This window comes from Physella acuta, unplaced genomic scaffold, assembly GCF_028476545.2.
Source record: "Physella acuta isolate Inbredline_101_S28 unplaced genomic scaffold, ASM2847654v3 ptg000386l, whole genome shotgun sequence".
In the NCBI taxonomy this organism is placed as follows: Eukaryota; Metazoa; Mollusca; class Gastropoda; family Physidae; genus Physella; species Physella acuta.
The window spans coordinates 881,400-905,000 of record NW_026731905.1 but is presented as its reverse complement, the minus strand read 5'-3'; the positions used below and the strand labels follow the sequence as shown (position 1 = coordinate 905,000).

Below are 23,601 nucleotides of genomic sequence, written 5' to 3'. Positions count from 1 at the left end.
ACATCATAACAAAGTGCTGTACACCACATCATAACAAAGTGCTGTACACCACATCATAACAAAGTGCTGTACACCACATCATAACAAAGTGCTGTACACCACATCATAACAAAGTGCTGTACACCACATCATAACAAAGTGCTGTGCCTCATTCATTACACCGCGGCATGATGTCCAGTTCCCCCGTTGAATAATCCTCATCTAATCCGGCTTTAAATAAACTTGGCTCCCCATTTTTGATCCCCCATCCCATTAATTGTGTTCTCAATGTTGGATTTTTTTGTCGAATCTCTATTCGAATGTTCTAGTTTTACCAGGATCATTGGCATATTCTGTGATTGTGGTTGTATCCAAAGTTATAGATCTTCATCATGCAAATAACGTAAACAATTATTTTGTTTGGTAAAAATTTCTGTTTAAAAAAACTTCAAAAGTTCCTTGTTCGTATGAAGTTTTCGCTATGGAATATTCGCTTTGTGATGGACTTCGTTTGGTTCAGCATTTCACTTTGTTGTTAAATTTAATCCAGCCTTATATCTGCTTCTAACTGTGTGTTTAGATTCAGGGATTTTGTTGTTTAATTATGTAAAGATCAGACAATTCATTCTTTTATTTATCTTCATGTGGGCGCTGTTTCGTTGGAACATTAGAAAAGATCATTACCTACCTTTGTCAAAACTTCACGAAAAAAAAAGGAATATCACCAACAAATATCTCCCCGGTGAATCTTGACAAAACACTGGTCATGTTTTCTAAACTGTATATCTTTAGGTATAGTGTGGTATTTTACCTTAACACTTCCCAAACCAAAACAACACATGACACTAGTGGTTACTTACCAGTGGCGTCGCTAGGTCAGGTGTAACACGGTGCGGCACTTAGTGGTGTCTCCCCCCCCCCCCTAACCAAAACCAAAGTATATATATATATATATATATATATATATATATATATATATATATATATATATATATGTAGATATAGATATAGATATATATATATATATATATATATATATATATATATATATATTATGTGTTTATGAATGTATGCATGTATGTATGTGTATAAACTTTAATCACTACATACTTAATTATAACGTTGTTTATCTATAGTCTGTTAATACAGTTGGATGTAGAATTGTTTTTTCTGTAGGTAACACGTTGAAATAATTGTCGATTTGTACTAAAAAAACCTATTTAAATTAATTTAATTAATCAGTTTTGCGATTATTTTTTTGCCACCCCCCCCCCCCTAAATGGTGTCACCCGGTACGGTCCGCCCGCCCCACCCTCGCTACGCGTCTGTTACTTACTAACGCAGCTGTCTGAATTCACTCTAAATTCGTTTCGACCCAAATGCACTTTCCTCTTGTAGCTAATCTATTCACCAACTGTCCCCAAATCGTGTCTATTACGTCGTCATGTATCCGTTACGGCATATTCACTTTACACATATTGTAGCAAATTAGTAAAACAACAGCAAATACTCTAGAACCACATCGTCTACTCTCAATACCAACCAACTTTAAAATTCCTTAATATCTACGCCTTACTCTGCCACATATAAATCTACGCTATGACATTTTTTACTACTTTGATCTACACGCCTCACACTGATAAACACAACATAACAAAAATCATACACACTTTCTCTTGTAAAACTCACGTGACTAATTTTTTTCTCTCCCCCAGGGGTGAGCCCCCCGCCCAGGCGCCATGGACAAGGTTTACCTCGCCTACAGGGAGTCCCTGCTTAACGCCGCCCCCCGCATGATGGAGGAGCTGGGCATGGACACGGGGGAGGATTTCCTGGGGATGGGGGTCTTCAGGAAGGACGTGGATCTAACCAATGAGGAGAAGCAGTACCTGCTGTCGGTGAGTAGGTCAAGGTTATGGGGTCTTGTCTGTCTTAGGAGAAGCAGTACCTGCTGTCGGTGAGTAGGTCAAGGTTATGGGGTCTTGTCTGTCTTAGGAGAAGCAGTACCTGCTGTCGGTGAGTAGGTCAAGGTTCAGGTGTCTTGTCTGTCTTAGGAGAAGCAGTACCTGCTGTCGGTGAGTAGGTCAAGGTTATGGGGTCTTGTCTGTCTCAGGGATGAGACACTCGGGTGTCTTGTCTGTCTCAGGTATTAGACACTCTATTGTCTTGTCTGTCTCAGGTATTAGACACTCAGGTGTCTTGACTGTCTCAGGTATTAGACACTCTATTGTCTTGTCTGTCTCAGGTATTAGACACTCATCTGGTGTCTTGTCTGTCTCAGGTATTAGACACTCATCTGGTGTCTTGTCTGTCTCAGGTATTAGACACTCATCTGGTGTCTTGTCTGTCTTAGGTATTAGACATCTGGTGTCTTGTCTGTCTCAGGTATGAGACACTCATCTGGTGTCTTGTCTGTCTCAGGTATTAGACACTCATCTGGTGTCTTGTCTGTCTCAGGTATGAGACACTCGGGTGTCTTGTCTGTCTCAGGTATTAGACACTCATCTGGTGTCTTGTCTGTCTCAGGTATTAGACACTCATCTGGTGTCTTGTCTGTCTCAGGTATTAGACACTCATCTGGTGTCTTGTCTGTCTCAGGTATTAGACACTCAGGTGTCTTGACTGTCTCAGGTATTAGACACTCATCTGGTGTCTTGTCTGTTTCTGGGATGAGACACTCATCTGGTGTCTTGTCTGTCTCAGGTATTAGACACTCTATTGTCTTGTCTGTCTCAGGAATTAGACACTCATCTGGTGTCTTGACTGTCTCAGGTATTAGACACTCATCTGGTGTCTTGTCTGTCTCAGGTATTAGACACTCATCTGGTGTCTTGTCTGTCTCAGGTATTAGACACTCAGGTGTCTTGACTGTCTCAGGTATTAGACACTCATCTGGTGTCTTGTCTGTTTCAGGGATGAGACACTCATCTGGTGTCTTGTCTGTCTCAGGTATTAGACACTCAGGTGTCTTGACTGTCTCAGGTATGAGGTCTCTCTCAAACAGGAGGCAGCGTACACCAGTATCTTGTATGGCTAGGGCATAGGGCAGCATCCACTAGTATAATGTATTGCTATGGCAGCATCCACTAGTATGGTGTATGGCTAGGGCATGAAGAAGTATTTTTGTATGGCCAACACAATCTTTTAAATACTTAATTAATGTTTCTGTATGGAGTTTCAAGAAGCCTATATTATTTAGTAACTTGTGCTTTCGAACACCGTATACTTTTTGTTACACCTTTACCGCATGATACTTTCGATAAACATACACTTTCTATAAACAAATTCATTTCTTTATCCTAAACATTTTATAATCTTTCACTGTACGTATACCTACACTTTCTTTAAACCTAAACTTTCACTACACCTAACTTTTCATAAACCTTAACTTGCCACAAAGCTAAACATTCATAAACCTAAACTTACTTTAAAACAAAACCTTCAATAAAACTACACTAAATCTTGGCGAAACCTTCCAATGTTGTCTTTAAACGTCGGCCTGCGGGCCAAATATCCATTTCATATTATCCGGCCCTCCGTCCCTTAACAAATAATATCGTTAATTCTATTTTAGACTTAAAAAATCAATAGACTCAAGTCTGATTGTTTTGGCTAAAGTACGAGGCGTGTCGTGCTTTCAAGAAAACTGCTGATGGTTCCTTGTTTGCTGAGCACGACAATAAAGCACGGTATTTAAAACTGCAACGCTGCTACATGAATACAGCGTCTCGGTGCTAAAATAACGAGATTTGCAGGGATTTTCTGAGCATGTCTGTATGGTATTCCCCGGTTTTGTACAAAGCGTGTTGGGAATGAAAGCTAAATTAAATCCCATAGTGCTGTTTCGTGTTTTCTTTAAGGGAGAAGATATCATGGTATCTGTATTTAATCAGAAAACCCGCATTTGGTATTAAAAAATGAAATCTGGCATTTTGTATGGAATTTTTTTTAAACTGACATTTTTGAGTGTTATAAAAAACGCTATTTGTATGAAACAAGAATCCTGCGGTTGGTGTTGGATTTAAAACCCAGCATTAAGAATTAAATTTTAAATATCCATCATTTTAAATTAAATTTAAAAAATCATCATTCGGCGTGTATGAAGAGATCCGGCATTAACTATTATTGAACTGAAAACATCCGTCTTGAACACTTGAAGCGCTGTTCAAATTCAATAGATTCAGTTTATTTGTTTGAAGTGTGCGTACATTCATTTTATGCATCGTCCAAATTAACTCACTTCACTGATGATTGTTTCAATCTTTATTTATTTATTTTTTACTAAAGCTGTGACTTATTCTTCTTCTGTTAACGCCATTTTTGTTTATCCAGTCTATCGATTTGATTACGTCACGCGACCAGCGACCTACTTCCGACAGGTGTCACCGCCTATCTTGTCTCGCGATTAACGCTTGAATGATTTCGCATTAGGGCCGTCTAATTATGGCACTCTAATTACTATTTTAAGCGATTTGTCTTTCTGCGATGACTTTTAAAGAAAATCTCTTGCGGAGTCGATTAAAATAATGATTTTTTTTTTAAAATTACTACAAAAAGTGTTTGTGAAAAAATTGTTGGATAGTGATATCCGATCTATTTAGATTCCAAAAGTTCACTTACTTTGAATCCGTTGGCATATGAATTAGTTTTTTTTTTATTGAACAAGGAATAATTTAATAATTATAATGAAAAAGCGAAATAGGGTAAAATTGGGAATATGATTAAAAAAAACATTCAAAGAAATACGAAATGATGGTCATATACGTGATCTTTTAGGAAACTTAGGAAATTAGGGAACAGGTTTCAAATTAAAGGATCTTTGTAATGTATTACAAGTTAGAATGAACTAGGGGACTAGTATTGAAATAGGGAACTAGTATTGAACCAGGGAACTAGTATTGAACTAGGGAACTAATATTGAACGAGGGAACTAGTATTGTTCTAGGGAACTAATATTGAACTAGGAAACTAGCACTGAACTAGGGAACTGAAATTTAATAGGGAACCAGAATTGAACTAGGGAACTAGTATTGAACTCGAAAACTAGTATTGAACTAGGGAACTAATATTGAACTAGGGAACTAGCTCTGAACTAGAGAACTAGTATTGAACAAGGGAACTAGTATGAACCAAAGACCTAATATAAACCAGGCCTAGCTATGTCCACACATGCTCCGTCATCAAGAGGACGATAACGATATTATCGTATCGATCTTAGTTTAGCACGGGCGATTACCCGTCGACTTGAGCAGTGGTATCGTCGCCACTAATCGCGATAATGTATTGTTGAAGTGAGTACGTCAGGCGCTGGCCGGCAGCTGGGCATCGAGGCGGTGTTGACAGTGACGTCAGCAAGGCGCTGGGCATTGTGGGGCTTCCTTGTTGACCGGCGTGCAAGATTTATCAGGCGCCGGTAGAGGCTGGTGGGGTTTGATTGGTTGAAGATTTGATGACCGCTGGGGCTGTTGGTGTGATGGTGTATGCGGTGTGGCGTTTGTGGGTAGTGTGTTGATGGGGTCGTGTGTCACTTCGGTGGCGTGTCGATGTGTCGTATGTCGCTTTGTTCGTGTGTCGTTTTGTTCGCGTGTCGCTTTTTTCGTGTCTCGCTTTGTTCGTGTGTCGTTTTGTTCGCGTGTCGCTTTTTTCGTGTCTCGCTTTGTTCGTGTGTCGCGTTATTCGTGTGTCGCTTTGTTGGTGTGTCGTTTTGTTCGTGTGTCGCTTTGTTCGTGTGTCGCTTTGTTCGTGTGTCGCTTTGTTCGCGTGTCGCTTTGTTCGCGTGTCGCTTTGTTCGTGTGTCACTTCCATTGAGTGATGCTTTGATCGTAACTCACATTGGTCGTGTGTCACTTTGTGTGTCGCTTTGTTTGTGTGTCGCTTTGTTCGTGTGTCGCTTTGTTCGTGTGTCGCTTTGTTCGTGTATTACTTCGGTGGTGCATTGCTTCGGTTTACGTCGTTTCGATGGTGTGATACTTCGATCGTGTGTCACTTTTGTCGTAAGTCACTTCAGTCGTGTGTCATGTTGTGTGTCAACGGATCGTGTGTCAATGGGTCGTGTGTCAATGGGTCGTGTGTCCATGAGTCTTGTGTCGCTGCGGTCATAACGTTCTAACTAGTCTGGTTTTCTAGCACTTTCCATAACACGACGCTAACACGCACTAGAATCCAAGATAAGAAACTGATGAATGCGCGATACTTTTTCCTAGCTCCCCCCCCCCCCTCCCCTCCCCCAACGGCTATTCTCTGCGACCAACCGCCCTGATATTTTTCCCTCAGTTCTAGATCGTGGCCTGATAAAAGCCCAACTCTACAGGTTAATCAAGTGCATGCGTCTAGACATTCGTCACGGCACATCACGGAAAAACTTGTTCAACGGCACTCGACGCGAATCAAACAAAGATTCTGGTTGTATTGCTTGAGATACGGAAACCTTGACTCCAATTTCTCATTTATTATTATATGCTACCATAGACATGAAAATAACAGTCGATGAAAGACGGTCGCTTACATAAAGTCACTAAAAGACAGTCGCTAAAAGACAGTCGCTAAAAGACAGTCGCTAAAAGACAGTCGCTCAAAGACAGTCGCTAAAAGACAGTCGCTAAAAGAGAGTCGCTAAAAGACAGTCGCTAAAAGACAGTCGCTAAAAGACAGTCGCTAAAAGACAGTCGCTAAAAGACAGTCGCTAAAAGACAGTCGCTAAAAGACAGTCGCTAAAAGACAGTCGCTAAAAGACAGTCGCTAAAAGACAGTCGCTAAAAGACAGTCGCTAAAAGACAGTCGCTAAAAGACAGTCGCTAAAAGACAGTCGCTAAAAGACAGTCGCTAAAAGACAGTCGCTAAAAGACAGTCGCTAAAAGACAGTCGCTAAAAGACAGTCGCTCAAAGACAGTCGCTAAAAGACATATCTAAAAGACAGTCGCTAAAAGACAGTCGCTAAAAGACAGTCGCTAAAAGACAGTCGCTAAAAGACAGTCGCTAAAAGACAGTCGCTAAAAGACAGTCGCTAAAAGACAGTCGCTAAAAGACAGTCGCTAAAAGACAGTCGCTAAAAGACAGTCGCTAAAAGACAGTCGCTAAAAGACAGTCGCTAAAAGACAGTCGCTAAAAGACAGTCGCTAAAAGACAATCGCTAAAAGACAGTCGGCAACAGACAGTCAATAACAGTCACCAACAACCTTACTGACCCCCCCCCCCCGAGCATCTACATAGGCAACCCATACATCTTCCACAAGGATTCGAACCACTTATACAGTCCTGCTCTAGCGCTACCTACCATCCACTCGACCACTGCCTGTCTAAAAAAACGAAAAAATTATCTTTACTGCGGCATGCTATTGAACTGACCGTCAGTATGACGTCATAGCTTAACTGTCACGTGATTTCAAAACTAAATCAGTTACCTCATCTAGCAAAGAGATTTTGATCGGATGGTCTTTTCAAAATATGTTTGAAGATGTTCATCTTTGTGGAGAAGTTCACATCAACTGGTTGTTCATCATTTGCAAGATGGTAAAAACCATGAAATTTCTCAATGTGATCTTTCAAAAAAAAATAGTTTACAGAATTTTAAAATACAGCTTTAGGCCGCTGATCTAAGTAACGCCTATATGATTTACTTTGTAAGCTTATATAATTTGAAGTAATTAGAAAAATATGCATATTTTATCATAGAAATCGCATGACTACAACCTAATCATGTGACTCCAACCTGATCATGTGACTACAACATCATCACGTGACTAGAAAATCGAAAACCTGACCAAACTGTGCACACGCCTAGCTTCATATCGAGCATAAATAGATAACCGGAAGTAGAATTTGCAAGCTATCCTGGCACTTCCGGTGTTCCTAATGACGTCGGTCGCTGCTCACTTTGGCGGAAAATGACGGGAATAACCGGCCTGATTGGGGGTTATAGATGCGTGGGTCAGGGGTCAACACGTTAGCCTGATTGGGGGTTATAGATGCGTGGGTCAGGGGTCGACACGTTAGCCTGATTGGGGGTTATAGATGCGTGGGTCAGGGGTCTACACGTTAGCCTGATTGGGGGTTATAGATCTGGGGGTCAGGGGTCAACACGTTAGCCTGATTGGGGTTATAGATGTTTGGGTCAGGGGTTTATACGTTAACCTGATTGGGGGTTATAGATACGTGGGTCAGGGGTCGACACGTTAACCTGATTGGGGGTTATAGATACGTGGGTCAGGGGTCGACACGTTAGCCTGATTGGGGGTTATAGATCTGGGGGTCAGGGGTCTACGCGTTAGCCTGGTTTGGGGTTATAGATGTTTGGGTCAGGGGTTTATACGTTAGCCTGTTTGGGGGTTATAGATCTGGGGGTTAGGGGTTTATACGTTAGTCTGGTTGGGGGTTATAGATCTGGGGGTTAGGGGTTTATACGTTAGTCTGGTTGGGGGTTATAGATCTGGGGGTTAGGGTTTTATACGTTAGCCTGGTTGGGGGTTATAGATCTGGGGGTTAGGGTTTTATACGTTAGCCTGGTTGGGGGTTATAGATTTGGGGGTCAGGGGTTTATACGTTAGCCTGGTTGGGGGTTATAGATTTGGGGGTCAGGGGTTTATACGTTAGCCTGGTTGGGGGTTATAGATGCGTCGGTTAGGGGTTTATACGTTAGCCTAGTTGGGGGTTATAGATTTGGGGGTCAGGGGTTTATACGTTAGTCTGACTGGGCAGAGGATTATGGGAAGGTTAATGTTTGATGATGGGATTTATTTTTTCCTAATCACTTCTTTAGATGTTGATGTAAAAAGGTTAGTTAGCATTATGTCTGAGATAGTAATGAGATGTTAATGTAAAAAGGTTAGTTAGCATTATGTCTGAGATAGTAATGAGATGTTAATGTAAAAAGTTTAATTAGCATTATGTCTGAGATAGTAATGAGATGTTAATGTAAAAAGTTTAGTTAGCATTATGTCTGAGATAGATATGAAATTTTATCATGACCAGATTTTAGAACTGTAGAACAAAGAAGATTATGGGTTGGTTAGCTTATGTCTGAAATATTTAATTTTATTATAATCACATGTTAAGACGTGTGTTTGGTCCTGGAGTATATGATACTGATATATGATGTTATTTTTAGGTCGAGCGTTAGAAAAAAAATTATGTTTTTTTTGTTGTTTTTTTTTGGGGGGGGGGGGGGAATGTTGGATATCAGTGTTTTAGAAAAAAAAATTGTTCTCAGATTCTTGTAAGATTTTTTAAACATTTCTGCATATAGCGGTCAGCAATCCAACTTTGGTCTAGACCAGGGGTCTCCAAACTACGGCCCGCGGGCCGGATGCGGCCCGCGAGGTCCTCTCCTCCGGCCCGCGGAGATGTTTTTTTCCAAGGAAAAATCGTTTGTTGGTGATGGCTGAGGAACTTTGCCCAGAAAAATCAAAGACATGCCTGGAAGAAACTGGCCCCCCAACTGAAATTAGATAGTTAATGCGGCCCTCAGTCACGAATCTATGAAATCTTCAAAACTAAAACGTCATTTGAGACGAGTCATTCGGAACACACTAAAAAAACGCCAGAGACTTGATCGAACAGGAAGTTTTCACCAGTATTAGTGCAAGCATCAAATGAAGTCGCGATAGAAAATGCCAAGCAAAAAAAAAAAAACAAAAAAAAAACAATAGGAGAAAATCTCATCAAACGCTGCATGTACGTAAATGTTAAATAACACATTTTTATTGAAATTAAGCTTTCACCATTGTCTGCTTTTCAAGTTGATAAATCAACAGACGTGAGTTCGTGTTCGCAGTTGCTGGTCTGTGTCTATATTCATGCGGATGATAGCAAAGATAAAAGAGTTGCTCTTTTGTGAAGATAGCATGGAGAAAATAAATATCTTTTTTAAAAGTGGATGATTAAATTGGGTTAGAACGGCTGTTGGGATTTGTACGGATGGTGCGCCATCTATGTTTAGCTCAAAATTGGGCTTTCAGAAAACAGAAAAGATTTAGCTCCTTAACCACTGCCCTAACCAATCGACATCAAGAGTCCATTGCTAGTATAAGTCGTAAATTATATAAAATCTGGAGCCTTCAAAGAACTGAGCAAAAACATTAATATAGATCACGAGGTTCTGCTCTTCTACACTACAGTACGCTGGCTGTCAAACGAAATGTTGTAAATTGTGTTTTTGAATTGAAATCTGAAATCAAATTGTTCTTGGGAGTGCAAAGGAAACAAGTCTTTTTGGTATACTTAAAACGACATAGAGTGATTGGAGAGAGTATCATACCTAGCAGATATATTCGAACATCAAGCTTAACCTGAAGCTTCAGGGAAAATGAACGAATATTATAACTTTCCATAATAATCTCGGGGCATTTTTATCAAAGCTGCAAAAATCGGTAAAGAAAACAAATCTTGGAAATATTGTAAATTTGAGAAACTCTGCGGTGTGGTAGATGAATCTGATTGTGAGATAATTAAAATTTTGAAAGAAGCGATTTCTGGGCATCTTGAATCTCTTGAAAACGAACTGAGCTGAAAAAAAGAAGAATCTGCATTGACGCATTACCCATTCTCTTCTTCCCTTGATGTTGCCAGCATTCCCGATGAATTACAAGATGAATTCTTTGATTTGCAGAATGATTCCGTGTAAGATGAAAAACTGCAGACACAATTTTGGTGTAGTATTCACCATTCATACCCAAACGTAAAATTGATTGACTATTCGAGAATATATTTTCAACACTATTCTTCGATTAAAAACAAAATTAAGATAATTATAATGGCATAGGTTGGCGTTAACACATTTTTTTTAAAATTAAATACTTAACCATGAAGGTTTAGTGAATAGTATGCAATTTTACTCATGCTATTAAAACAGTTATCAAGAGTAGTTCATATTGAAAGTCTACTACAAAATCTTATTTTAGTGCTTATTAATTTCCATACTAATTTCGGCTTTTTAATTCTATGGGGGTCGCGGGTCACTTACTTTTTATAAAAGGGGGTCGCCACTCGAAAAAGGTTGGGAACCACTGGTCTAGACTCTTTTGACAGCCAGTCTAAGAGTCAATGAATCAACAACCCAGGCAATCTTTCGACTCTTTATTTCCTGGTATCTTGACGTCTAAAAACACAACTAACCTCGTCATTATTCTCTCGTTACTGACGTAGTCAGAAAACTACAGAACTTTTTTTTTACATAATAATTGCAGCATAATCCTGTCCAAACGTTACCTCCCCTTTCTATACCCGGCTGGGGCCAATCTAAACTTCGTCAATGAAGATGGAGCACCTACAGAGGATTGCGTACTTCCGGTCTGTTGTCGTGGTGACGAGGGTCAGCCGCCATGTTTATGTACCGTGTTCAGTGAGTTCAGGACATGCTACTGTAAGAAGTTTTTTTGGGTCACCTTTTACTACGGGTCACCGTTAGTTTCTTCGTGAAGTGAGAGGAGGGTAGATTTATATCACATACAACAGTAAACATGTTTATCGGCGTGTGTTAGTTAGCTTAGCCGTCACAGTATTGTATGCATGAGTTCTTATGTTCTTAATGTGGAGTTAATGCAAGGATTGGCCTGTCGTTCGGGCGCTAACACACTACAATGAAAGCGGTGAGTTTGTTTAAACTTGTTCACAGAGATTTTGTGTTTTTATTTATAAATTTTATTTCCATCTAATTCTGAATCTTCAGTGGCACGTTTATGTAATGTATAATTCATGTCGTGTCTGTAAGAAGCACCTTTTTGTTTTGTTTTTCCTTTATTTTTTTTTTTACTTTCTCATATAGTGAGCATATGGAAAAGTATTGTAGTCTTGTTGAAAATCGAACGGTTTAGTCAAAAACTGACCGACCACATCTGAACCAGATTCCCCTGATAGTTCCATCCCCACCCTAAAGAAATGCCACAAAGTTAAGGGGAGCTCACTCCCGCTGAATTATTTATGTCATGATATCAGGAGCCACCTCGAAAACTGTTTCTTTCGGGCATTTTTCACCGGGGTGGAGTGGGTACTTGAAACTTTCGGGGGCACGCACTTACATTTCCGTGAGGGGGCGTGGTGGTGTGGTCAATACCCCCCTCTGCCGAAGAGTTGCCTGAAAGAAACTGCTCTAAAATATCATGGCCCAGTTATATCAGGGGCCACCTAGAGAATATCAGGGCCCCAGTCTAAAGAAAGCGGGGACCCTGTTTTAAAGGGGGCCATTCCACATTAATCACGGGGCCTCCTAACCAAATGCTTACGGGTATGTTTATGTGTCTGCTTCATTATGTAGGATCTGGTACTCGAACATTACACACGCTGTTGCATATGTTAATGTATGCATGTAATAAACTCAATTTTCATGGTAGTGAAAAACGCTCATAACAGAGTTATTGGGACATCGAGCATCTAATGCCCCCCCCCACACACACACACCCCACCCCACCCTCACCCTTGAGGTTTATAAGCCCCGGGGTAACGGCTGCATCTCATTTGTACAAGCATGTTAATCGTGTGCTTTAAAAAAACTAGACACGAAATTCTTTTCCCGTGGGTGGTTCTGGTAGGAGTGGTGGGGGGGGGGGGTAGAAGGAGGAGTGTCTAAGTTGTTAAATACCCGAGAGAGTGCGATGTCTTTCATATAGTTAGATTATCTAATTCTCGTGAACATGTTGTCCTTTGTCAGAGCTCCTAGACTTGCATTTGTTTTGATGATCACATGGACAATTTTTCTGTCTTTTGTCTTAGCTCCTTTTCTGGCACATATTTTCATGATCACATAGTTGTTTTTTCTTAGCTCCTTTTCTTGATGATCATATAGTTTTGTCGTCTTTTGTCTTAGCTCCTTTTCTTGATGATCACATAGTTTTGTCGTCTTTTGTCCACCATGTTCCCAGTCTTTCGTGGCAGGATATTTAGCTCTAGCATGACGCTACATTTATGTTAATGTGTTTATGTTAGCTTGCCCCAATTTGTAAGTAATTTTTGTGTCATATTATACATCTGCATGTGTTGTTTTTTGTGTTGTGTTGCTGCATACGTTTTGCTTTTGTTGGCAGTATAAAGTTTTACAACTAGTTCAGAAATTTTGTCCCAAAAGTCTTCAATTAGTTCAGATATTTGTTTTCTCTAAGTCTTCAAATAGTTTAGACGAGCCGACCTGCTGCGTATCATACGCCGCTATTTAGTTGTTTTTTTTTTCTACTTTTCAGTAATTTATAATTTGTGAATTCGACAGTACCAATGCTGCAACTGAAAATATTTGCTTAAAAACACTAAACCCCCCTTTCCCCCCCCCCCCCCCCCCCACGTGAAAGCAGCCTCCTCTTAGTTACCTCCTCTAAGTTTAAAATCGTTTCAAACTAAATTATCTGCCCCTAATAGCCGTCACCAAACCCGTCTCTATGATTGTAAAATGTAAACGGCGTGAACCACAGCTCACCAGACCATGTGAGGGGGTGGGGGTGGTAGCGATAGAGAGGAAGAGAGGGGACTGTAAGGCGCGCTTGCAGCTTGTTTTCTAACGGCTCCCAGAAGAGAATTATATATATAGATATTTGTCTTCCAAAATTCTTACAAATAGTTTGGATATATTTCTTCCAAAAGTCTTCAAATAGTTCAGATAATTGTCTTCCAAAATTCTTACATAAGGTTTAGTTGTCTCCCATTTTTAACCGTCTTCTATCCCACTTAGTCTAGAGATGTCGTCTATCATCCACATTGTTATCGTCTGAGTACTGATCTATAGCACGTGACCGGAAATAGCTTTCTGATTAAAGCTATCTCACTGTTGATTGGCCCAGTTTAAAACACCGTTGTTGATTTTTTTTCTAGTCTATACTTGAGACTTTTCTCACTTTTTGTGGGTTTTCTTTGATTCCTTGAAAATGGTGGGGTTTTGTCTGTTCTGTTGGAAATTGTGGGGTTTTATTTCAGCGTAATTGGAAACGTTTGATTTCATCTGTAGGTGGGTGGTGAATTGTATCTTCTTGTGAGGAAATTGATGTTTTTGTGTTTACGATGGAGGGTTTTTTTTTTAATATTGGGATTGCAATGGAGTTTCTAGTTGATAGTTATTGTTTTTTTTCTTTTTGGTCAAAAATTGATTATTATATATGATGGGTTTAGCATGCTTGCTATAAAATAGTGGACTTATCCGTGTGGTGGGTTTTCTATGCTTGATGTTTAATCTACTCGGTGATAATTCAGACTTGTGGGATTATATGGGATATTCTCTTCATGGTGGGATTTTCTCCGCTGATCCCGCACCAACAGATTTTGAAGTTCCCATCCCCTTTTATCTCTCACTTTTATCAGCACTTTAATAAATTTGGGACTCGTAATCTGTTGAAAGCGACGTCAAAATGGCGGTCGCTCTCTGAACAATTCTGTCTGCAACTCGGGCTTCAAAATCGTTCTCAAGCCTTAGGCTAGTTGTTTATTTTTTCTCATTTTTTTATAGTGGAACATTGAAAATTTTTCGATTGGGCCAGAGGGCCTGGGGATATGTCCTGGACTTGGCCAACTTGATCCACAATTACGTCGGCCAAATCTGGTTAGAATACAGCTGCTCGTAAATCAACGGCTCCGGGCAAGAGCTGGCTGGGGCGGCTCCAGCAGCGGGGATTTTTGGCCTGAACGTTGATGTTTACGTGAAAATTGATGTTTGTCTAAAAGTTGATGTTTGTCAGAACCTTTATGTTAACCTGAAAGTTGATGATTGTCTGAAAGTTGATGCTTACTTGAAAGTTTAAGTGCCAGAAAAATGTTTACCCGAAAGTTGATTTTTTGCAAGTACCTGGATGTTTACCTGAAAGTTGATGTTTGTCAGAAAAATGATGTTTAATGATGGAATGTAACGTGAAAGTTTGGGATAATCAGTTGTCTTTAAAACTAACTTACTGTGTTGAATTGTGTCATGTAGCCTACACGTTGTGTGTGATTACAGTACATCTAAGAGTTGTTTAAAGTTGAATGGTGGCATAGAAGGTGTATTGGGTGACTTTATTACACGTCAAAGTCGAATATCTAGAAATTTGAAACTTTATAAATAGGTATCATATCCAATAATTTGGTGCAATACCCAATCATAAATTAAAAGACCCATAACTAACCCCAATACCCAATCATAAATTAAAAGACCCATAACTAACCCCAATACCCAATCATAAATTAAAATACCCATAACTAACCCCAATACCCAATCATAAATTAAAAGACCCATAACTAACCCCAATATACAATCATAAATTAAAAGACCCATAACTAACCCCAATACCCAATCATTGTTCTAACATGCCATTACTAATTATAAGATCGTATCACGTGATGAAAGACGTAGTCATGTGATTAGCATTCACCCACATGACGCATGTATCAATCAAATGATGTCGGTCCCCAATCATTAGACCACACAATCAATCAATAGACTTAAGTTACAATCACTTCACGTGAGACTAAAATACTAGTTGTACGACCCAACTATTAGCTACCCCGATCATTTTAAAGTTAGAACAGTCAGAGAAAGAAAAACAATCATTGTTGAGACCACAGATGGTAAAGGTCAGTAGACCATCACTAGCTACTTGACCCAATCATTACATATGAGACCAAGACTGCTTCTGTAGTACCTCTAGGTGTAGCACTCAATCATATGGTATAGCACAATCACTAGGTGTAGCACTCAATCATATGGTATAGCACAATCACTAGGTGTAGCACTCAATCATATGGTATAGCACAATCACTAGGTGTAGCACTCAATCATATGGTATAGCACAATCACTAGGTGTAGCACTCAATCATATGGTATAGCACAATCACTAGGTGTAGCACTCAATCATATGGTATAGCACAATCACTAGGTGTAGCACCCAATCCCGAGGTATAGCAACCAATTAATTGGTGTAGCACTCAATCATATGGTGAAGCACTCAATCATATGGTATAGCACAATCACTAGGTGTAGCACTCAATCATATGGTATAGCACTCAATCATATGGTGTAGCACTCAATCATATGGTGTTGCACTCAATCATATGGTTAAGCACTCAATCCAAAGGTGTAGCACTCAATCATATGGTTTATCACTCAATCATATGGTATAACACTCAATTATATGGTATAGCACTCAATCCAAAGGTGTAGCACCCAATCCCGAGGTATGGCGATCAATCACAAGTTGTAGCACTCAATCACATGGTATAGCACAATCACGAGGTGTAGCACCCAATCAATAGGTGAAGCACTCAACATCAAATCGACCACACATAAACCCACATTTCTCCAACATGTATCACGGATAAAGCTGTCCATAATCCGATACTATAATCCGCTTATATACACGGGCTAATCCGCAACATGTGTTATCCACATATCAGATGAATGCAACTTTACCAAAGATGGTCAAATATTTAAATTTAACGGTCGATTCATTTGTTTTCTTCTGTTCGGATCAATGGGTAAAATTTGATAATTCGATCAAAGTTGGGGTTTATCTAGTAAAATAAACATTGGCAGTCTGTTGTCAGGTCGCTGTGTGCCTACAGTGGCGTTTAGGTAAAAAAAATGTGAATGATTCGAGTTACGAACTCCTAGATGGTACTTTAAATATTCGAGTTAAGAAAATTGAGCTGGTCCCTTTAATGATTCGAGTTACGAACGCTGGGCTTGTACCTTTAATGATTCGAGTTACTAACTTCGAGATGGCTCCTTGAATGTTCGAGTTAAGGACACTTAGCTGGTCCATTTAATGATTTGAGTTACGAACTCCTAGATGGTACTTTGAATATTCGAGTTTACGACACTGAGCTTGTCCCTTTAATGATTCGAGGTACGAACGCTGGACTTGTCCCTTGAATGACTCAAGTTACGAACGCAGGGCTGCTATTTAGAGTGACTCGAGTTACGAACGCCTGGATGGCTCCTTGATTGGTTCAAGTTACGAACGCAGGTCTGCTACCTTAACTGACTCGAGTTACGAACAACGGGCTGGTCCAAAAAAGCGAGATTTTTATAAAGCAAACAGCCCCATGGTACACCAGTTTCTGCACATAAGGGCGGATCAAGTTGATCGTTCTGACGGCGAAAACTGGAATGTCATGTCGAGACGAAAGCTGTCGGGAAACTCTTCACAACGTCTAGATCTCAAGGGGAACACGCCCTTAACGCACCTGGTTGTCGATACACCTGGTTGTCATTACACCTGGTTGTCGATTCACCTGGTTTTCAGTACATATGGTTGTCAATACACCTGGTTGTCAGTACATATGGTTGTCAATACACCTGGTTGTCAGTACACCTGGTTGTCTTATTCACCTGGTTGTCAGTGCACCTGGTTGTCAGTGCACCTGGTTGTCGATACACCTGGTTGTCAGTACACCTGGTTGTCTTATTCACCTGGTTGTCAGTGCATCTGGTTGTCAGTGCACCTGGTTGTCGATACACCTGGTTGTCAGTACACCTGGTTGTCTTATTCACCTGGTTGTCAGTTCACCTGGTTGTCAGTACACCTGGTTGTCAGTACACCTGGTTGTCAGTGCACCTGGTTGTCAGTACACCTGGTTGTCAGTATACCTGGTTGTCAGTATGCCTGGTTGTAAGTACACCTGGTTGTCAGTATACCTGGTTGTCAGTATGCCTGGTTGTAAGTACACCTGGTTGTCAGTATACCTGGTTGTCAGTATGCCTGGTTGTAAGTACACCTGTTTACCAATTTACCTGGTTGTCAGTACACCTGGCTGTCAGCACACCTGGTTGTCATTACGCCTGGTGTTTAGTATATCTGTTTACTAATTTACCAGGTTGTCAATACACCTGGTTGTCTTATTCACCTGGTTGTCAGTATACCTGGTTGTCAGTACACATGGTTGTCAATACATATGGTTGTCAGTACACATGGTTGTTAGTATATCAGGTTGTCAGTATACCTGGTCGTCAATATAATTTGGGATTCGGGTCTACGATCAATGCTGTCCATAAAGAGTGCATGGTTGTACCATCTTAATACGTTCCTGTCTCAAGTCTGGGGAAATGTGGATAGGGCACAATGCTGATCCCACTGCCCCACATCAAGGGCACAATGCTGATCCCACTGTCTCACAACAAGGGCACTATGCTGGCCCCACTGTCTTACATCAAGGGCACAATGTTGATCTCACTGCCCCACATTAAGGGCACAATGCTGATCCCACTGTCTCATATCAAGGGCACTATGCTGGCCCCACTGTCTTACATCAAGGGCACAATGTTGATCTCACTGTCCCACATCAAGGGCACTATGCTGGCCCCACTGTCTCACATCAAGGGCACAATGTTGATCTCACTGCCCCACATTAAGGGCACAATGCTGATCCCACTGTCTCACATCAAGGGCACTATGCTGGCCCCACTGTCTCACAACAAGGGCACAATGCTGGCCCCACTGTCTTACATCAAGGGCACAATGTTGATCTCACTGCCCCACATTAAGGGCACAATGCTGATCCCACTGTCTCATATCAAGGGCACTATGCTGGCCCCACTGTCTTACATCAAGGGCACAATGTTGATCTCACTGCCCCACATTAAGGGCACAATGCTGATCCCTGCCCAACATTAAGGGCACAATGCTGATCCCACTGTCCCACATCAAGGGCACTATGCTGATCCCACTGTCTCACATCAAGGGCACTATGCTGATCCCACTGTCTCACATCAAGGGCACTATGCTGATCTCACTGCCCCACATCAAGGGCACAATGTTGATCTCACTGCCCCACATTAAGGGCACAATGCTGATCCCACTGTCTCACATCAAGGGCACAATGCTGATCCCACTGTCTCACATCAAGGGCACAATGCTGATCCCACTGTCTCATATCAAGGGCACAATGCTGATCCCACTGTCTAACAACAAGGGCATAATGCTGATCCCACTGTCTCACATCAAGGGCACAATGCTGATCCCTGCCCAACATCTGCTGTGATCAAAGAGTAACCCCACCCCCTCCTTTAACTGACACTTGGATCGTCAAAAAGCACTTATAGTTGTCAGTCCTTCCTGATGCTACAATATTTAGCAACCCCCAGCAGGTGCTACAATATTTTGCTTTCACCCCTACCCCCCCACTTCACCCCAGATGCTACAATATTTAGCCACCCCCCTTCCAGATACTACAATATTTAGCTACCCCCATGCTACAATATTTAGCCACCCCCATGCTACAATATTTAGCTTCCCCCCTTACCCCCAGATGCTACAATATTTAGCTACACCCCCCCCCATGCTACAATATTTAGCTTCCCCCCTTCCCTTACCCCCAGATGCTAAAATATTTAGCCCCCTCCCCCAAATGCTACAATAATTAGCCACACCCCTCCCCCAGATGCTAAAATATTTAGCTACCCACCCCCCCCCCCAGATGCTACAGTGTTTAGCTACATCCGTATGCACCAAGACAGGCTCTAAAGAGCTCTCCATCAATGTTAGAAAATCGTGTCGGCATATTTGCCATCAAAGACAAGCTGTCATCAATACCTGATCCGTCAACGTGCTGAATATCTTTGACCATGATACTTGTATGGATTTTGTTTTCTTTTCCCATAATTCTTAACTAATAGTTTCATTTACATTAGAAACTAGCGAGCCGTTATATTCGTTTTAGGATTAGATTTTGAGATACCAATATAAATTTCAACAACTGTTGCTCTGTTGTGTATTTTTAAGGGGACGCTTCGACGAGTTCATAACTCTACAGCCGGGGGCCTTTTGGTGTTGTGAAAAAGTTTGTTATTGACCTAGGGAGGTTGAAAAAATTTGGCTCAGAGGCTAATGGTTTATACAACGACGCTTTGATAAAAGATTTACTCTGAGGGTTTATGAGATGGCGCACTGAGTGTTTCTAAAGCCAGCTTATCAATGCTTGAATAATTGAATGGAGATATCGTTGGATAGAGTTTTAGTTTTTTAACTGCTAGATATTTTACTAAAGTCACGAACTTTCTCTGGGTGGTAAAGGTGGTTCTCAATTGAATGTTTTTATGAATGAGATGATTTTAGAATTTATAATTATTCTAGCAGAGATTATTTGCACCTCGATCCACCCTCAAATCCCGACCCACCTTCAAACCCCACCCTCATACACCAACCCACCCTCAAACCGCATCCTTTAACCCCTACCCGCCCTCAAACCCCGTTCCACCTTCAAACTCCGACCCACCCATAACCCGACACATCCTCAAACCCCAACCCCACCCTCAAACCCCCATCACCCTCAAACCCCCACCCACCCCCAATCTCCCACCCACCCTCAAACCCCGACTCGCCCTCAAACCCCACCCTCAAACCCCGTCCCACCCTCAAACCCCGTCCCACCCTCAAACCCCGTCCCACCTTCAAACCCCAACCTCAAACCTCGTCCCACCCTCAAACCCCGACCCACCTTCAAACCCCGACCCACCTTCAAACCCCAACCTCAAACCCCGACCCACCTTCAAACCCCACCCTCAAACCTCGTCCCACCCTCAAACCCCGACCCACCTTCAAACCCCGACCCACCTTCAAACCCCAACCTCAAACCCCGACCCACCTTCAAACCCCACCCTCAAACCTCGTCCCACCCTTAAACCCCGACCCACCTTCAAACCCCGACCCACCCTCAAACCCCGTCCCACCCTCAAACCCCGACCCACCTTCAAACCCCACCCTCAAACCTCGTCCCACCCTTAAACCCCGTCCCACCCTCAAACCCCGTCCCACCCTCAAACCCCGACCCACCTTCAAACCCCAACCTCAAACCCCGACCCACCTTCAAACCTCGTCCCACCCTCAAACCCCGTCCCACCCTCAAACCCCGACCCACCTTCAAACCCCAACCTCAAACCCCGACCCACCTTCAAACCCCACCCTCAAACCCCGTCCCACCTTCAAACCCCAACCTCAAACCCCGACCCACCTTCAAACCCCACCCTCAAACCCCGTCCCACCTTCAAACCCCAACCTCAAACCCCGACCCACCTTAAAACCACAACCTACCCTCACACATCGACCCACCATTAAACCCCACCCTCACACCCCGTCCCACCGTCAAACCCACCCTCAAACCCCGACCCACGCTCCTCTCCCTCTTTAGACATGACGTCACCTTACTTTGACTCCGTCGTGAGTCCCTGGCCGTTGTCTAAAGGCCGTCAAAGAAATCTCAGCTGTCTGACATTTTCTTCCTTGTTAGCCGCCGTTACCCCACGGGCACCACGTGACTATAGAGCCCCCCTCTAAGCACATTAACATCCTATAACTGAATGGTGACATGCTAGGAGGAAATGAATTACTTCCCTTACTTTTAAATCCAAATTTGACCACAATTTTTTTTCCGATAGATAAGTCTTTATTTTTTAGCGCTAATTTCTACAATCAAGTGAGCAAAGATTAAGTTTAGTTAGGAACTTCCTCAGGTTTATTTGTTTCTAATGTGATCTTTGATAAGGATTAGGTTTAGTTAAGGTAACGTTGGGGTTTTTTAGGGACAATAGTTAAGTTTTGTAAGGGAAAGGTTTCAAAAGGTTTTAACACTGGAATCATATGCCGCTCCTTGAAATCAAAATTGAGCCTATTTTCGGCGAGAAAAACATAAACAGCGGGGTCGAATGGTAGAGCTCATGACCCTAACCCGCAAGTTTCGAGTTTGAACCCCGAGCTCGTGTCTGTAGGACGTCCGTGAGCCCACCCAGCACTAATGAGTACCTGAATCACGTTAGGGAAGCAAAGCCGGCTGGACAGATTGCTGACACACACCCTCCCCCCCCCCCCCCGCCTCATCTGCCTCATGTGTCGTAAACATGAACGGGACAAGACAAAAAGAGAGTACAAAGCTTAGTAATCTGCAGCTAAAATAATCAAATCCTAAGAATATTTATCATTAATACTTTCTCAATTTAATGTTTGTGTTTGTTGAAATAATTTCGAAAAGACAGTTCACGCAGTGATTTCCTATTGCTCTGCTGAAGCTTGCTAGTTGTTCAAGTTTGGTGTATGCATGCAAAGCTACGGTCAGGATATCATTAGACGGTCTCATGTAGGGATTGTAAGGAACCGGTTGACATTACATCGGCAAAACCTATTGTGAGTCAACACCCCCCGGGGACGGGACTCGATATCAGAAAACACAAACTGACATGCTAGACCAAAACAATTACACAAAGTTTGGAACCAAATACTTTTTTTTTGGCACAAAACATTTCCATAAAGCTCTTGGGGAGAGTCATCATTATGTTTAAATACATTTACGCGTTTACAATAAAAAGGTAACTTTTTTGGAGTGAAAATTGTATATATATATATATATATATATATATATATATATATATATATATATATATATATATTGGAATGAATCTATTTGTATATATTTTAAGCAGCTGTTATCTTTGCGGGCTCATCCGCATGTAGTATTCCAGAAATCCCGTGTTAGTTTATCTAATAATCTAATCCGAACCTAACATTTAACTCTTCATATCCCGTCCAGGTGGAGAGGGGTGACGTCCCGTCCACGCGCCAGTACCTGAACCTGGCCAAGCAGACGGGGATGAACCTGAACTGCCTGGACCCCCTGGGTCGCACGGCCCTGCTGGTGGCCATCGAGAACGAGAACATCGAGATGATCGAGCTGCTCCTGTCCCACGGGGTGGAGGTGGGCGACGCCCTCCTGCACGCCATCAACGAGGAGAACGTCGAGGCCGTGGAGCTGCTGCTCAACCACGAGATCGCCACCAAGGGAGATCACCAGGTAGTAGTGAGTACAACACGGTTATTGCCCCCCTTTAGTTAATGTACAACACGGTTCTTTCCCCTTTTGTTAATGTACAACACGGTTGTCTTTCCCCTTTTGTTAATGAACAACACGGTTCTTTCCCCTTTTTGTTAATGTACAACACGGTTGTCTTTCCCCTTTTGTTAATGTACAACACGGTTGTCTTTCCTTTTTAATTAATGTACAACACGGTTGTCTATCCCCTTTTGTTAATGTACAACACGGTTGTCTTTCCCCTTTTGTTAATGTACAACACGGTTGTCTTTCCCCTTTTGTTAATTTACAACACGGTTCTTTCCCCTTTTGTTAATGTACAACACGGTTGTCTTTCCCCTTTAGTTAATGTCTAATGTACAAGACGGTTATTACCCCTTTGTTTTCAATTGTAGTGTTAAGGGAGATCACCGGGTAGTAATGAGTATAACACGGTTGTCTTTCCCTTTTGTTGATGTACAACACAGTTGTTTTCTATTTTGTGAATGTTTAAGGGAGATCACCGAGTAGTAATGATTACAAAACACGGTTGTCTTTCTCTTTTGTTAACATACAACACGGTTATTTCCTCTTTTGTTAATGTACAAGTCGATTGTTTCCCCTTTGTTTACAATTGTAGTGTTAAAGGGAGATCACCAGCTACTAGTGAATACAAGGCGTCTGGTTAACTTCTGTAGGTGTTTAAGGGAAATCGACAGGCACGAGACGCATATTTCCTCTTGCTCACCATTTCTAAAGGGACACCACCAACTAGTAATGAGTACAAAGCTGTTATTTCCCCATTATCACGTCTTTGCTTTTTTATAAGGGAGATAACTTTGGAAGTAATGTTTACATCATAGTTGCTTCCCCCTGACTACCTAAAACGATTTTTAAAAGTGGGGT

The 23,601-nt window shown here is 41.7% G+C and overlaps 1 protein-coding gene across 5 annotated transcripts in view; it reads left to right on the top strand.

Annotated features, from left to right (window-relative positions):
• LOC131942064 (short transient receptor potential channel 4) overlaps nt 1–23,601 on the top strand; it is a 173,082-nt gene that overhangs the window by 97,032 nt on the left and 52,449 nt on the right. For 3 of the 5 annotated variants that reach the window (XM_059301766.1, XM_059301767.1, XM_059301765.1), the window contains exons 2-3: nt 1,695–1,877; nt 22,438–22,704. In XM_059301766.1, the coding sequence (XP_059157749.1) occupies nt 1,719–1,877; nt 22,438–22,704 (426 nt within the window). In that variant the 5' untranslated portion in view covers nt 1,695–1,718. Of the gene's footprint in view, nt 1–1,694; nt 1,878–2,037; nt 2,055–22,437; nt 22,705–23,601 lie in introns of those variants that run through there. The other 2 variants (XM_059301768.1, XM_059301770.1) reach the window with 2 other exon arrangements.